This window comes from Dipodomys spectabilis, unplaced genomic scaffold (assembly GCF_019054845.1).
Source record: "Dipodomys spectabilis isolate Male_0828 unplaced genomic scaffold, ASM1905484v1 ptg000702l, whole genome shotgun sequence".
NCBI classification, from domain to species: domain Eukaryota; kingdom Metazoa; phylum Chordata; class Mammalia; order Rodentia; family Heteromyidae; genus Dipodomys; species Dipodomys spectabilis.
This window is the reverse complement of record NW_024871379.1, coordinates 364,242-381,133: the sequence shown is the minus strand read 5'-3', so window position 1 is coordinate 381,133 and position 16,892 is coordinate 364,242. Positions and strand designations below refer to the sequence as shown.

The 16,892-nt window shown below is 64.0% G+C and overlaps 1 protein-coding gene across 4 annotated transcripts in view; it reads right to left on the bottom strand.

Annotated features, from left to right (window-relative positions):
* The window catches only part of Smoc2 (SPARC related modular calcium binding 2), a 112,259-nt gene that overhangs the window by 46,610 nt on the left and 48,757 nt on the right, over positions 1 to 16,892 (bottom strand). For all 4 annotated transcript variants that reach the window (XM_042672394.1, XM_042672391.1, XM_042672395.1 and 1 more), the window contains exons 3-5: positions 9,995 to 10,101; positions 7,611 to 7,710; positions 2,133 to 2,180 (exon numbers count right to left, since the gene is read on the bottom strand). In XM_042672394.1, coding sequence (XP_042528328.1) covers positions 2,133 to 2,180; positions 7,611 to 7,710; positions 9,995 to 10,101 — 255 coding nt within the window. The remainder of the gene's footprint in view (positions 1 to 2,132; positions 2,181 to 7,610; positions 7,711 to 9,994; positions 10,102 to 16,892) is intronic.

Sequence of the window (16,892 nt, the reverse complement as noted above, 5' to 3'; positions counted from 1 at the left end):
TGCCCTCTTCCAGAAACCACCTAGCAGCCCTATGTCCTCGTGAGTGCTCCCCACACGGCCCACGCTGCCGAGTGCTCCCCCCACGGCCCACGCTGCCGAGTGCTCCCCACACGGCCCACGCTGCCCCAGTGCTCCCCACACGGCCCACGCTGCCCCAGTGCTCCCCACACGGCCCACGCTGCCGAGTGCTCCCCACACGGCCCACGCTGCCGAGTGCTCCCCACACGGCCCACGCTGCCGAGTGCTCCCCCCACGGCCCACGCTGCCCCAGTGCTCCCCACACGGCCCACGCTGCCCCAGTGCTCCCCACACGGCCCACGCTGCCCCAGTGCTCCCCACACGGCCCACGCTGCCCCAGTGCTCCCCACACGGCCCACGCTGCCGAGTGCTCCCCCCACGGCCCACGCTGCCGAGTGCTCCCCCCACGGCCCACGCTGCCGAGTGCTCCCCCCACGGCCCACGCTGCCCCAGTGCTCCCCACACGGCCCACGCTGCCCCAGTGCTCCCCACACGGCCCACGCTGCCGAGTGCTCCCCCCACGGCCCACGCTGCCCCAATGCTCCCCCCACGGCCCACGCTGCCCCAGTGCTCCCCACACGGCCCACGCTGCCAAGTGCTCCCCACACGGCCCACGCTGCCCCAGTGCTCCCCACACGGCCCACGCTGCCCCAGTGCTCCCCACACGGCCCACGCTGCCGAGTGCTCCCCACACGGCCCACGCTGCCGAGTGCTCCCCCCACGGCCCACGCTGCTGAGTGCTCCCCACACGGCCCACGCTGCCCCAGTGCTCCCCACACGGCCCACGCTGCCCCAGTGCTCCCCACACGGCCCACGCTGCCGAGTGCTCCCCACACGGCCCACGCTGCCCCAGTGCTCCCCACACGGCCCACGCTGCCCCAGTGCTCCCCACACGGCCCACGCTGCCGAGTGCTCCCCCCACGGCCCACGCTGCCCCAGTGCTCCCCACACGGCCCACGCTGCCGAGTGCTCCCCACACGGCCCACGCTGCCGAGTGCTCCGCACACGGCCCACGCTGCCGAGTGCTCCCCCCACGGCCCACGCTGCCCCAGTGCTCCCCACACGGCCCACGCTGCCGAGTGCTCCCCACACGGCCCACGCTGCCCCAGTGCTCCCCACACGGCCCACGCTGCCCCAGTGCTCCCCACACGGCCCACGCTGCCGAGTGCTCCCCACACGGCCCACGCTGCCCCAGTGCTCCCCACACGGCCCACGCTGCCGAGTGCTCCGCACACGGCCCACGCTGCCCCAGTGCTCCCCACACGGCCCACGCTGCCCCAGTGCTCCCCACACGGCCCACGCTGCCCCAGTGCTCCCCACACGGCCCACGCTGCCCCAGTGCTCCCCACACGGCCCACGCTGCCCCAGTGCTCCCCACACGGCCCACGCTGCCCCAGTGCTCCCCACACGGCCACGCTGCCCCAGTGCTCCCCACACGGCCCACGCTGCCCCAGTGCTCCCCACACGGCCCACGCTGCCGAGTGCTCCCCACACGGCCCACGCTGCCGAGTGCTCCCCACACGGGCCACGCTGCCCCAGTGCTCCCCACACGGCCCACGCTGCCTTTCTACCCCCACAGGGGCATTAAGAATGCACAGGTCCCCTTGGAAGTAGCAGGTCCTCCAGAGTCTCAGGCTACGCGTCTGGAATGGAGCTAAATAAAGCTCTGGTATATTTAAATTTGTATTACTTCTCTGTGCCGTCGACTCAGTGTGTTATGAAAGATGTCTATGATTTTGGCACTAAAGCCTAATTTTGTTTCATCATGAAGTTAATGTAAAGGTCAGTAGCAACACTGCAGCCTACAGTCCCATGTGGAGCAAAGCTGCTGGCCCTCCGCACGCCCAACAGGTACCTCCCACACTGCAGCCACTGACACACAGAGAGCGTCACCTGACCGGTGCACCTGGGCCCCTGCCGCCCGTGCCCACGGGCACCGGCAGAGGCCAGGATGGACACGTGTGTGTAGAACGGATAAAGAACTCTCCGGCTGTCTGAGCATCCATCCTTATTACCAGTACATGTTCAAGTTTTAACTCAAAAAGTTATTCCACGACAACAGAATTTGCATTAGCGACTATAATCATCGTGCAAATTCATTTTGAGATAATTACCTGCTTTTCCTGTGCCTTCCCGTTGGGGTAATTTTTCATTTACAGAACCTAAAAGAGGACATGAAGAAATAGAATTATTTTTGCTTGTCAAATCGTTTTGAATATAAGCAATGTGACTGTCGGGCACTGGAGGCTCATGCCTGTCACCCCAGCTGCTCACGCTGAGATCTGAGGATCACTGCTTGAAGCCAGCCTGGGCAGGAGAGTCCCAGTCTGAGACTCTTCAATAAATGACTCAGATAAAGCTAGATGTGGTGCTGTGGCTCAAGTGATGAAGCACTAGCCTTGAGCAAAAGACTCTCAGGGACAGTTCCCAGGCCACAGGTGCACACAAATGTGCGTGCACGCACATGCGTGCACACACACACACACATGAAATGTAACTATTTTATTCCATGTTGATTACTCCACAGCACTCTGCCTTCCTAATCGAATTATGCAAGTCTGATAGTATGACAGTACCTGCGGGGCAGTACCGCCGCGGCGGCCTGGCCACACAGCCAGGGCAGCCGAGAGGCTGCGCACGCAACACCCTTCAGCTGGACCCTCAGTGGACCTCAGGTGGACACAGGGCTGATTTTTCACCCAAAAGTGTCAGGTGCACACAAATGAAAGCAAATGTAAACGACCCTTCAAAAATAAAAACATAGGCTGCTGGAGGTATTTGAAGGCCCTGATTTGGGCTGTGGGCATCAGTACAGCGGCTGAGCGGCCACTGGCATGCGTAAGGCCCTGGGCTCGAGCCCCAGCAGCAGAAGAAAACGGTTCCAGTTGCCTTTCAGAAAAGAACATTGCAGGGCTGATGCGTTGAAGAGGGCTATCGGTCACTTGGTGACCACGTGGTTTGTGAGGGAATTCTAGCGTTACACAAGAGGACAGATGGACATCAGGACTCCAGGCACCGCACCGAACCGGCATGGTCCCCACACGTGAGCAGGGAAGTAGGAAAAGCCCCGGGCAGATCTAACCGTGCTGGGCCAGGACCTCAGCAAACACCTTCCAACACGACGTGTACCCTTGTCTGAATGGGGCCCTCACTGCAGCTTTATGCTATCTTAAAACTGTGTTTTGTTTCTTTTAGCATATTAAATGCAAGGCCAACGTCCAAACACCGAGGATGGAGATGGAGTGGGGCCTGGGGGCCCTGCCAGAGCCCTGCCTCACACACTGGGACGTGGGTCAGGCCGGGCCGTGACCCAGCCAGGCCAGGGCCCCATGCAGTGGGCAGGCCAGCCCACGGGCTGGCCACCCACCACACAGGTGTGCACATGAGGACACATCTATGCGTGAGTGTAGAAGGAGCTGAATCTTCCAGACCGTGCGCTCCCCTCCGCCTGGCGTGCTTCCTAACACAGGCTGTGCTCGTCTCCAGGCTGTTCTGTTGGGAGAGCCGGCGCAGAGCACAGGCTCAGAGCAGTTTCACTGGTGACAAAACTCACCGAGGACCACAGGAGACCTTCTGAACCACAGTCCCGCCTCCCCCAGGGCCGCCTCCGTGCACGCCTGGCTGAAGGCCCCACGTTTCACACTGATTCATACATACGTATTGTGTTTTGCTGCAATGAGTCAAAGCAGTTTGCTGCTTTGGACTGGAAATGGCAGTATTTCGGTAATAATTCTGAACCCAAGTATGTGGGTCTTCATTTGTGAGTGAAATAGAAATATGCTAAGTCGTAATTAGACTGCCCCCGTGGGAGAACTTTATGATTGAATTAAGATAATGTTTGATAATCTGAGGACACAGAAGTATAAACTGTCAACAGGAAATTTGATTAGAGATCGAGATAGGAAGGCAACACAGTTTCCCCCCTCCCGTCCCCCCATGGCCTTTCTCTCATTGAACATCCAACTTGGCTTGCTCACGGCCCTTGAATTCAGTCAGCATTAACTAAATCCACACAAAATAACTGCAGCTTGTTCTTCGTGTGGAAGAGAGAACTTCGCAATAGAACCAGAGTCCCTTCACCCAGGCCTGTGGCAAACACTGTGCCGCGTGGAGCTCCGTCTCCTGACCCAGCAGCCTCCCCTGGAAGGTGCCAGAACTTCCTTTCCCAGCAGCCACAGCCTTCAAACCCAAGGACTATAGAACCAAAAATAGCTCTTGGCTCCCCAGAGTTCCCACACGCACTGGGGTGCAAGGGCCACGCATCAAGCTCTGTGAGGTATTGCTGCTACGCAGGGTCCTCAGACCAGTGCCCCGAAGGGCATAACCAGGGGTTTCCAGTTGTGAGCGCTTGTCCCACTGGAGGGTCAAGGGAAGGGTGGCTCTTCCCGCCCTGGCGTGTGCCAAGGAGGGCCCAGAATCCACACTGGAGAGCGTGCGTGCTTCCAGAAGGAAGAGGTAACACGCTCTCAGCCCTGTCATTCCAGGCACGAGGTTCAAAGCCAGCCACACCCAGCGAACACAAAGGGCTGTGGACAGGCGGCCCCACAGAGTGGGCCGTGTTCTGCGGAAAGAGCCATCACGCACTCGAAAAACAGGCAGGCGCTGGGGCGTGGGCCACTGGGGCGCAGGTGGAGGCCCCACCGATGGAGCCCCGAGGACGGACAGCCACGGGGCACGGGAGGCTGGACCGCCTGCCTGTGTCCCTGGGGCCTTCCCAGAGCACCCCTCATTCTGTAACAGCACGAGGACGGAGAGAACGGCTCCAGCCCCCAGGCAGGGCACGGGGAAGATGGGCTGGGCTCTGGATGAACCTCCTCCTCTCTCTGTCTATCATTCTCCCTCTCTCTTTCTCTCCCTCTCCTCCTCCCTCTCCCCCTCTCCCCCTTTCCCTCTACTCCTCTCCCTCTCCTTCCTTCCCCCCTCTCTTCCTCTCCCCACCCCCTGCCCCCCCTACCCCCGCGCCTGCCCCCCGCCCCCCGCCCCTGCCCCACCGCCCCCCACCCCTGCCCCCCGCCCCTGCCCCCCCGCCCCCCCGCCCCTGCCCCCCGCCCCTGTCCTGCTGCCCCCCCACGCCTGCCCCTGTCCTCCTGCCCCCCTACCCCCCTGCCCCTGTCCCCCCGCCCCTGCCCACCGCCCCGCTGCCCCCCTGCCCCTGTCCTCCTGCCCCCCGCCCCCCTGTCCCCGTCCTCCTGCCCCTGTCCTCCTGCCCCCGCCCCCCGCCCCCACCCCCCACCCCCCGCCCCCCCCGCCCCCCGCCCCTGCCCCCCGCCCCCCACCCCCCCGCCCCCCGCCCCCCCGCCCCCCCGCCCCTGCCCCCCCGCCCCCTGCCCCCCGCCCCTGCCCCACCGCCCCCCGCCCCTGCCCCCCGCCCCTGCCCCCCCGCCCCCCGCCCCTGCCCCACCGCCCCCGCCCCTGCCCCCCGCCCCTGCCCCCCCGCCCCCCGCCCCTGCCCCACTGCCCCCCGCCCCCCGCCCCCCGCCCCTGCCCCCCCGCCCCCCGCCCCTGCCCCCCGCCCTCTTGCCCCCTGCCCCCCTTTCCTCCACCCTCCGACCCCCTGCCCCCCCTTTCCCCCTGCCCTCCTGCCCACCTCCTCTCCTCTCCTCTCCTGCTCCCCTGCCCTCCTGCTCCCTGCCCCCCTTTCCCCCCGCCCTCCTGCCCTCCTGCTCCCTGCCCCCCTTTCCCCCACCCTCCGACCCCCTGCCCCCCTTTCCTCCTGCCCTCCTGCCCACCTCCTCTCCTCCTCTCCTGCTCCCCTGCTCTCCTGCTCTCCAGCATGAAAGGCCTCCAGGAAACACAAGGGAGATTGAATCTGAAGTCGACCCTCCTTAAGAACTCTGGTGAACACCACTCCTGCGGCTTTCCTATGGCCACAGGCAGCTGGTGAGCGGAGGGCGAGGACGCACCCACACGGTGCGCTTCCTGAGGTTCGCAGAGACAAGGGGTTCTGCGCTCCAGTATCTGGGATTCCAGGCGTGAATCGCAGAGCCCAGCTGACGCTAGACGTTTACACAAACAGACAGATACTCTTTTCCCTAATCCATTCCTTGGCCCTAGATAATCAGTGCAAGCAATGAAGCGCAGTGTTAATGAGGAAAAGCACTGGGAGCGGAAAGGCCAGTGGGTGGTTCTGGAGGCAAGGCAGTATCCAGACACGGTGCAGATCTCACTGATTCTGCACACAATTTTCTTAGAAAGCTTCTTGTGCGGAAGACACTTTCCCTAGTGTCCCTAAGAGAGAGTGAGCTGTCCTCACCACGGCCGCTCTGCTCTGCAGGGGAAGTGGAACTGGGGGAGAAAGGATCGTTCAGCAGCAGGCAGCTCAGCACCGCGTGCTTTCCTTTCTTTCTGTCACAAGTTCACAAAACAACTATCAGGTATCAGCTTTTTTTAGGTCTTGAACAACACAGTAGTTTGACAAACAGTAAGTACATTTCGCTTCCTCACAGCACAGCGCACATGCTTACGGCAGATGGCAGTCCACTGCGTAAGGAGCCACTTGCAGCAAGTTCTCGATGCAGACGCTTCAATACTTCAGGAAAAGCTCGGGAAAATGTGTCGCCCTTTGTTTTTGTCACAGTTTTGTGCTATCCTGGCTGAGTATTACCACGTGGGGCTTTTGCGGGTCAGATCACTGTCTCCCCGGAAGGGCTGACAGGCTGCCCAGGGAGCCATCCACCCCGAGCCCTGGGTGGAACTGGAGCGCCCGGCTGAGGGAGGGAGGGAAGCCAAGGTCCAAAGCCAAGCATCAAAAACATTCAGTCATTTGTGAACTTAGACCTACGAGGAGGAGAAGATGACGAAGATGAAGAATTAGATTTGACACGAATATCAGGAAAATTGGGGATTCACAGGAGGGGAGGAAGGGCACTAACGATGAAGGAGATCACAGCATGACACACGCACGTGTATATGTACGTATGAATTGGCATCATAAGACCCACCATTGTTTGCAAAAGGGGCAGGAGATGTACTGGAGGTAAACCTGTCTAAGATATATGTATGTATCTATGGAATTATCACTAGGAAATCCCGTTGGTATGGGAGCAATTACCATATTAATGTCTAATTAAAAATTTAGTAATAGCAGAATCACAGGTAGCCCTTTCTAGCAAAATATTAAGGGAGACGCCATTGTATAGATTAGTATCCCGCCTATTTCACTTGTTTTTGGTACACCAAGTGGTCCTATGAGTAATAAGACCACTCCAACAAGCCACATAGAAACTGGCCTAGGAAGCACAGTCCATGTGTTATACACAAAATTAACATTTTTACACTCTGGCCAAAGGAAACGTGTCACGTCCACTGGTAACTTCAGCCTCTGTGGTTATATTTTAAAATGAAGATGGCCAAATCATCGTAACCTTCCAGAGTTCAGATGAGGTGTCTTCCTCTTGTGAGCCACCTAGATCTGTGTTTTCTCCCTCAAAATCAACCTCAAATAGTACATGTGATGCTTTGTCCAGTGACCCGGTCCCTTCTCACCGCCACCCACCGTCCACCGTCCTCCAGAACGGAACGGACATCCACAAGACCACTGCAAGGGGACAAGCACACGGGTCTGCGTGGAGGCAGAGGCAGAGGAGACCTACCCGGGCATCTGGGCGTCTTGTGGGCCACAGCGGTGCCGCTGATGGGCCTTCCGTTGGGTGTGACACACCAGCAATACCCTGTGTAGCTGTGGCACTGGACCTGTGGAGAAAGAACAGGCCGATGTGGCCACGCTGCCACGTGCCAGCCGACTCCAGGCCTGCGGCCACCTGGAGTGGCCACGCTGCCACGTGCCAGCCAACTACAGGCCTGCGACCACCTGGAGTGGCCACGCTGCCACGTGCCAGCCGACTCCAGGCTTGCCTGGAGTGGCCACGCTGCCACGTGCCAGCCAACTCCAGGCCTGCGGCCACCTGGAGTGGCCACGCTGCCACATGCAAGCAGACTGGAGGCCTGCGGCCACCTGGAGTGGCCACGCTGCCACGTGCAAGCAGACTCCAGGCCTGCGGCCACCTGGAGTGGCCACACTGCCACGTGCCAGCCGACTACAGGCCTGCGGCCACCTGGAGTGGCCATGCTGCCACGTGCAAGCAGACTCCAGGCCTGCGGCCACCTGGAGTGACCACGCTGCCACGTGCGAGCAGACTGGAGGCCTGCAGCCACCTGGAGTGGCCATGCTGCCACGTGCAAGCAGACTACAGGCCTGCGGCCACCTGGAGTGGCCATGCTGCCACATGCAAGCAGACTGGAGGCCTGCAGCCACCTGGAGTGGCCACGCTGCCACATGCAAGCAGACTGGAGGCCTGCGGCCACCTGGAGTGGCCACGCTGCCACGTGCAAGCAGACTCCAGGCCTGCGGCCACCTGGCGGCTCTGAGAGCCGCGTCTGCACATGCTATCGAAGGCCACATCCACACTCGCTCCTCAAGTACAGAAGGGACAGAGCCACGTGCAGCACCAGCCTGGCCATCCCCACAGGGCTCAGCCTCCACCATACAGCCTGGAAACGTGAATGGGAGGCCCAGCCTTTCCACTGGCCTGTGGCAGACTCAGGGAGAGGGGCTGGGCGTCCAGAGCCAGGGACGGTCTGCCTCCGCGGAGCCCCTCAATGACCACAGGGAGGGGCCTTGTGCCGCCCCTCCCCTCCTCACCCTCCCAGGGTGAGGGCTCAGGACTCCCTGGCACTGCCCCAGGCCGGGCGACAGGTGGGACCGCGTGGCTGGCCAGCGAGTCTACAGCGGTGCTATTCCCCCAGAGCTGCCCACTCATGAGAAACCGCAGGGCCGACTCTCACCAAACAGAGCCAAATGACAACTGCAGCTGCCATCCACCCAGCCGCGGCCCCTTCCACGGCCCGTCACCATGCTGCTCCTGGCCCTGACCTCACGCTCTCGGCACGTGTTCCTAATTAGACCTCAGCTCTGTGTCAGGCCGACGAATCTAACTCCCCAGTGGGGAAATGGCGCTGAGCCTCACACCCAGCACCGTGGAGGGCATGCCCGCAGTGTGCCTGGAGCCTCGAACCCGTGTCACCAGCCGTGTGTGACGCACAGGGGACGGGAGCTTTGTTCCCATGTCACACCAGGAGATTCCCCTGGGATGTGACAGCTGACTCCTCCTCCCGGCTCACACCCACACCTCAGCACACCCACCCCCAGCACACCCCAGCACACCCACACCCCAGCACACCCACACCCCAGCACACCCACCCCCAGCACACTCACCCCCAGCACACCCACCCCCCAGCACACCCACCCCCCAGCACACCCACCCCCCAGCACACCCACCCCCCAGCACACACCATGGCCCATGCCACGGCCCACGCCACAGCTCATGCCACGGCCCACATCCCGTGCCCCTGCGCCCCAGCGCGCCCGCGCCCCATGCGTTGGCCCGCGCCCCAGCACACCCACGCCCCAGCGCGCCCGCGCCCCAGCGCACCCGCGCCCCATGCGTTGGCCCGCGCCCCAGCGCACCCGCGCCCCAGCGCACCCGCGCCCCATGCATTGGCCCGCGCCCCAGCGCACCCGCGCCCCAGCGCACCCACGCCCCAGCGCACCCGCGCCCCATGCGTTGGCCCACGCCCCAGCGCACCCGCGCCCCAGCGCACCCACGCCCCAGCGCGCCCACGCCCCAGCGCACCCGCGCCCCATGCGTTGGCCCGCGCCCCAGCGCACCCGCGCCCCAGCGCACCCGCGCCCCATGCGTTGGCCCGCGCCCCAGCGCACCCGCGCCCCAGCGCACCCGCGCCCCATGCGTTGGCCCGCGCCCCAGCACACCCACGCCCACATCCCATGCGTTGGCCCGCGCCCCATCACACCCATGCCCACATCCCATGCGTTGGCCCGCGCCCCAGCGCGCCCGTGCCCCATGCGTTGGCCCGCGCCCCAGCACACCCGCGCCCCAGCGCACCCGCGCCCCAGCGCACCCGCGCCCCATGCATTGGCCCGTGCCCCAGCGCCCCCGCTCCCCGCGAGGTGAGTCACCTGGCTATAGGTGCCGTCATCACTGCACTCGGGGATGAACACCTGCTGGAACTCCTTCCGGGCTTGCTCCTGGGTGTATTTCCTCTCTGCCACACACCTGGACACATCTGTGGGGCAGAATGGGCAGGGCCGTCACAAGCCAGGAGCTAGGAGCTGAGGGGACAGACATCTGGAGACGCATAGGTATGAAGTACAGAGGAGGGGCTGGGGAGGCCGGAGGGGACAGGGAGGCTGGAGGGGACAGGGAGGCCGGAGGGGACAGGGAGGCTGGAGGGAGGCAGGGAGGCTGGAGGGGGACCAGGAGGCCGGAGGGAGGAGCGGAGGACAGGAAGGCAGGAGGGGGATTGGGAGGCCGGAGGGGACAGGGAGGCTGGAGGGAGGCAGGGAGGCCAGACAGGACAGGGAGGCTGGAGGAAGGCAGGGAGGCTGGAGGGGGACCAGGAGGCCGGAAGAGCTTCTCAGCAGGAAGCGCGTCCTGGAACGCAGCCTTGCTGTGTCCTGACAGGGACTGGTGTGGTGGGACTGGGGCCATCTGCTCTCTTCCAGATTCTGAAGCATCTCACAGAGTAGCTTCCCCAGCGAGATATGGGTCCAGGCCACGAGTGAGAGGGAAACTGAGGTGTGGGAAAGACTCCAGAGCACGGCTGTGGACGCAGGCTCTGACTGAAGACCAGAGGCCAGCTCCAGCCACGGGCAGCTCCGAGAGGCCGGCTCCAGCCACGGGCAGCTCCGAGAGGCCGGCTCCAGCCACGAGCAGCTCCGAGAGGCCGGCTCCAGCCACGGGCAGCTCCGCTGGGGGCCAGGACACCCCCTGGCACCCAGACACATTTGAGTGGAAGCAGAGGACAGTCACACTCGGCCTGGGGGGTGTGGAGGACAGTCGTGGGGGACAGTCATGGAGGACAGTCGTGGGGGACAGTCATGGAGGACAGTCGTGGGGGACAGTCATGGGGGACAGTCGTGGGGGACAGTCATGGGGGACAGTCGTGGGGTCAGTCGTGGGGGACAGTCGTGGGGAACAGTCATGGGGGACAGTCATGGGGGGCAGTCATGGAGGACAGTCGTGGGGGACAGTCATGGGGACAGTCATGGGGGACAGTCATGGAGGACAGTCATGGGGGACAGTCGTGGGGGACAGTCATGGGGTCAGTTGTGGGGGACAGTCGTGGAGGACAGTCATGGAGGACAGTCATGGGGACAGTCGTGGGGGGCAGTAATGGGGGTCAGTCGTGGGGGACAGTCGTGGGGGACAGTCGTGGAGGACAGTCATGGGGACAGTCGTGGGGGGCAGTCATGGGGGACAGTCGTGGAGGACAGTCGTGGGGGACAGTCATGGGGGACAGTCATGGGGACAGTCGTGGGGGACAGTCGTGGGGGACAGTCGTGGGGTCAGTCGTGGAGGACAGTCATGGGGGACAGTCGTGGAGGACAGTCATGGAGGACAGTCATGGGGGACAGTCGTGGGGGACAGTCGTGGGGGACAGTCGTGGGGGACAGTCGTGGAGGACAGTCATGGAGGACAGTCGTGGGGGGCAGTCGTGGGGGACAGTCGTGGGGGACAGTCGTGGGGGACAGTCATGGGGGACAGTCATGGAGGACAGTCGTGGGGGACAGTCGTGGAGGACAGTCATGGGGTCAGTCGTGGGGGACAGTCGTGGGGGACAGTCATGGGGTCAGTCGTGGGGGACAGTCGTGGGGGACAGTCATGGAGGACAGTCATGGAGGACAGTCGTGGGGGACAGTCGTGGGGGACAGTCGTGGGGGACAGTCGTGGGGGACAGTCATGGGGGACAGTCATGGAGGACAGTCATGGGGGACAGTCGTGGAGGACAGTCGTGGGGTCAGTCGTGGGGGACAGTCGTGGGGGACAGTCGTGGAGGACAGTCATGGGAGACAGTCGTGGAGGACAGTCGTGGGGGACAGTCGTGGGGGACAGTCATGGGGGACAGTCATGGGGGACAGTCGTGGGGGACAGTCGTGGGGTCAGTCGTGGGGGACAGTCGTGGGGGACAGTCGTGGAGGACAGTCATGGGGTCAGTCGTGGGGGACAGTCGTGGGGACAGTCGTGGGGTGAGTCGTGGGGTCAGTCGTGGGGGACAGTCGTGGAGGACAGTCGTGGAGGACAGTCGTGGAGGACAGTCGTGGGGGACAGTCGTGGAGGACAGTCGTGGGGTCAGTCGTGGGGGACAGCCGTGGGGGACAGTCGTGGGGGACAGTCGTGGGGGACAGTCATGGGGGACAGTCATGGGGACAGTCATGGGGGACAGTCGTGGGGTCAGTCGTGGGGTCAGTCGTGGGGGACAGTCGTGGAGGACAGTCGTGGAGGACAGTCGTGGGGTCAGTCGTGGGGGACAGTCGTGGGGGACAGTCGTGGGGGACAGTCGTGGGGGACAGTCGTGGGGGACAGTCGTGGAGGACAGTCGTGGGGGACAGTCGTGGGGGACAGTCATGGAGGACAGTCGTGAAGGACAGTCGTGGGGTCAGTCGTGGGGGACAGTCGTGGGGGACAGTCGTGGAGGACAGTCGTGGAGGACAGTCGTGGGGGGCAGTCGTGGGGGACAGTCGTGGGGGAGAGTCGTGGGGGACAGTCGTGGGGGACAGTCATGGGGGACAGTCGTGGGGGACAGTCGTGGGGTCAGTCGTGGGGGACAGTCGTGGGGGACAGTCGTGGGGGACAGTCGTGGAGTCAGTCGTGGAGGACAGTCGTGGAGGACAGTCGTGGAGGACAGTCGTGGGGTCAGTCGTGGGGGACAGTCGTGGGGGACAGTCGTGGGGGACAGTCGTGGGGGACAGTCGTGGGGTCAGTCGTGGGGGTCAGTCATGGAGGACAGTCGTGGGGGACAGTCGTGGAGGACAGTCATGGGGTCAGTCGTGGGGGACAGTCGTGGGGGACAGTTGTGGGGGACAGTCATGGGGTCAGTCGTGGGGGTCAGTCGTGGAGGACAGTCGTGGGGGACAGTCGTGGAGGACAGTCGTGGGGTCAGTCGTGGGGGACAGTCGTGGGGGACAGTCATGGGGGACAGTCGTGGGGGACAGTCATGGAGGACAGTCATGGGGTCAGTCGTGGGGGACAGTCGTGGAGGACAGTCGTGGGGGGCAGTCGTGGGGGACAGTCGTGGGGGACAGTCGTGGGGGACAGTCGTGGGGGACAGTCGTGGAGGACAGTCATGGGGTCCGTCGTGGGGGACAGTCGTGGGGGACAGTCGTGGGGGACAGTCATGGGGGACAGTCATGGGGGACAGTCGTGGAGGACAGTCGTGGGGGACAGTCGTGGGGGACAGTCATGGAGACAGTCATGGGGGACAGTCATGGGGGACAGTCGTGGGGGACAGTCGTGGGGTCAGTCGTGGGGGACAGTCGTGGGGGACAGTCGTGGAGGACAGTCGTGGGGGACAGTCGTGGGGGACAGTCGTGGGGGACAGTCATGGAGGACAGTCGTGAAGGACAGTCGTGGGGTCAGTCGTGGGGGACAGTCGTGGGGGACAGTCGTGGAGGACAGTCGTGGAGGACAGTCGTGGGGGGCAGTCGTGGGGGACAGTCGTGGGGGAGAGTCGTGGGGGACAGTCGTGGGGGACAGTCGTGGGGGACAGTCGTGGGGGACAGTCGTGGAGGACAGTCATGGGGTCAGTCGTGGGGGACAGTCGTGGGGGACAGTCGTGGGGGACAGTCATGGGGGACAGTCATGGGGGACAGTCGTGGAGGACAGTCGTGGGGGACAGTCGTGGGGGACAGTCATGGAGACAGTCATGGGGGACAGTCATGGGGGACAGTCGTGGGGGACAGTCGTGGGGTCAGTCGTGGGGGACAGTCGTGGGGGACAGTCGTGGAGGACAGTCGTGGGGGACAGTCATGGGGACAATCATGAGGGACTGTCATGGGGTCAGTCGTGGGGGACAGTCGTGGGGGACTGTCATGGGGTCAGTCGTGGGGGACAGTCGTGGGGGACAGTCGTGGAGGACAGTCGTGGGGGACAGTCGTGGGGGACAGTCGTGGGGGACAGTCGTGGGGTCAGTCGTGGGGGACAGTCGTGGGGGACAGTCGTGGAGGACAGTCGTGGGGGACAGTCGTGGGGGACAGTCGTGGGGGACAGTCGTGGAGGACAGTCGTGAAGGACAGTCGTGGGGTCAGTCGTGGGGGACAGTCGTGGGGGACAGTCGTGGAGGACAGTCGTGGAGGACAGTCGTGGGGGGCAGTCGTGGGGGACAGTCGTGGGGGAGAGTTGTGGGGGACAGTCGTGGGGGACAGTCATGGGGGACAGTCGTGGGGGACAGTCGTGGGGTCAGTCGTGGGGGACAGTCGTGGGGGACAGTCGTGGGGGACAGTCGTGGAGTCAGTCGTGGAGGACAGTCGTGGAGGACAGTCGTGGGGTCAGTCGTGGGGGACAGTCGTGGGGGACAGTCGTGGGGGACAGTCGTGGGGGACAGTCGTGGGGTCAGTCGTGGGGGTCAGTCATGGAGGACAGTCGTGGGGGACAGTCGTGGAGGACAGTCATGGGGTCAGTCGTGGGGGACAGTCGTGGGGGACAGTTGTGGGGGACAGTCATGGGGTCAGTCGTGGGGGTCAGTCGTGGAGGACAGTCGTGGGGGACAGTCGTGGAGGACAGTCGTGGGGTCAGTCCTGGGGGACAGTCGTGGGGGACAGTCATGGGGGACAGTCGTGGGGGACAGTCATGGAGGACAGTCATGGGGTCAGTCGTGGGGGACAGTCGTGGGGGACAGTCGTGGGGGACAGTCGTGGAGGACAGTCGTGGGGGGCAGTCGTGGGGGACAGTCGTGGGGGACAGTCGTGGGGGACAGTCGTGGGAGACAGTCGTGGAGGACAGTCATGGGGTCAGTCGTGGGGGACAGTCGTGGGGGACAGTCATGGGGGACAGTCATGGGGGACAGTCGTGGGGGACAGTCGTGGAGGACAGTCGTGGGGGACAGTCGTGGGGGACAGTCATGGAGACAGTCATGGGGGACAGTCATGGGGGACAGTCGTGGGGGACAGTCGTGGGGTCAGTCGTGGGGGACAGTCGTGGGGGACAGTCGTGGAGGACAGTCGTGGGGGACAGTCATGGGGACAATCATGAGGGACTGTCATGGGGTCAGTCGTGGGGTCAGTCGTGGGGGACTGTCATGGGGTCAGTCGTGGGGGACAGTCGTGGGGGACAGTCGTGGAGGACAGTCGTGGGGGACAGTCGTGGGGGACAGTCGTGGAGGACAGTCATGGGGTCAGTCGTGGGGGACAGTCGTGGGGGACAGTCGTGGGGGACAGTCATGGAGGACAGTCATGGGGGACAGTCATGGAGGACAGTCATGGGGGACAGTCGTGGAGGACAGTCATGGGGGACAGTCGTGGGGGACAGTCATGGAGACAGTCATGGGGGACAGTCATGGGGGACAGTCGTGGGGGACAGTCGTGGGGTCAGTCGTGGGGGACAGTCGTGGGGGACAGTCGTGGAGGACAGTCATGGGGTCAGTCGTGGTGGACAGTCGTGGGGGACAGTCGTGGGGGACAGTCGTGGGGTCAGTCGTGTGGGACAGTCGTGGGGGACAGTCGTGGAGGACAGTCATGGGGTCAGTCGTGGGGGACAGTCGTGGGGGACAGTCGTGGGGTCAGTCGTGGGGACAGTCGTGGGGGACAGTCGTGGAGGACAGTCATGGGGTCAGTCGTGGGGGACAGTCGTGGGGGACAGTCATGGGGACAATCATGAGGGACTGTCGTGGGGTCAGTCGTGGGGGACAGTCGTGGGGGACTGTCATGGGGTCAGTCGTGGGGGACAGTCGTGGGGGACAGTCGTGGGGGCAGTCGTGGGGGACAGTCATGGGGTCAGTCGTGGGGGACAGTCGTGGAGGACAGTCATGGGGGACAGTCGTGGAGGACAGTCATGGGGTCAGTCGTGGGGGTCAGTCGTGGGGGACAGTCGTGGGGGACAGTCGTGGGGGACAGTCGTGGGGGACAGTCGTGGGGGACAGTCACACTCGGCCTGGGCGGCTGGAGGAGCATGGGCGTCTGTTGCTGTGCTACCGTGCGACCTCCCACCCCGGGCCCTGCGGCTGAGACCCTGTGGGGAGGACATCACCCCCGGCGTCCTCTCAGCCTCTCTCCTGGGCACCCCCAGATCACACTACACTCCGGCCGCTCGACCCCACCCAGAGGCTGACAACAAGGTGGTGAGAGGAGACAACTCAAGCGCAGGCCTCACCCGACTGTCGGCGAGCCGGTGTCACCACCGTGTTGCCGTCAGTGAGGGCCGTGCTGCTGGCTCCTGGGAAAGCCCCCCACGGTCTCCCAACACAACGCACTGGACCTCCCTCTGAAAAGAAAAGACTAGAACAGGCGAAGGCAGCAGCGTCAATGTCGCCAGTGCCACCAGCAAAGCGGATCCTCTCGTTTGCGCAGGGGAGACCAGACAGACGCTACGTGAGGACAAGAGGCGTGTGCCCACCTTCAGCTCAGACACCAGCCAGGGCCTGAGAGCGGGGGCGAGACACTGCCAGGCCGATCTCCCAGCCCAGGATGGCGGACGTCCCGGCGTTGGGAGCTTCGCCAGGCCTACTGGCCCGGCTCCGTGCTCCAGGAACCCTCGTAGGCCGTCCGCCCCCTGCTCTGCCAGTGGCCCAGTGACTGCCTGCTGGTCACACCTGCGGGTGATGCCAAAACACCACAGGCACCAGCCAGGACTGCAGGGCTCTGCCAGGCTTGCGTGCTGCTGACTGCCTCCGGCGGACCCCGCAGGGGCGGGCCTGGGCCTCCCCGGGGGCACAGGCACCAGCCAGGACTGCAGGGCTCTGCCGGGCTTGCGTGCTGCTGACTGCCTCCGGACGGGCCCTGCAGGGGCGGGCCTGGGCCTCCCTGGGGGCACAGGCACCAGCCAGGACTGCAGGGCTCTGCCGGGCTTGCGTGCTGCTGACTG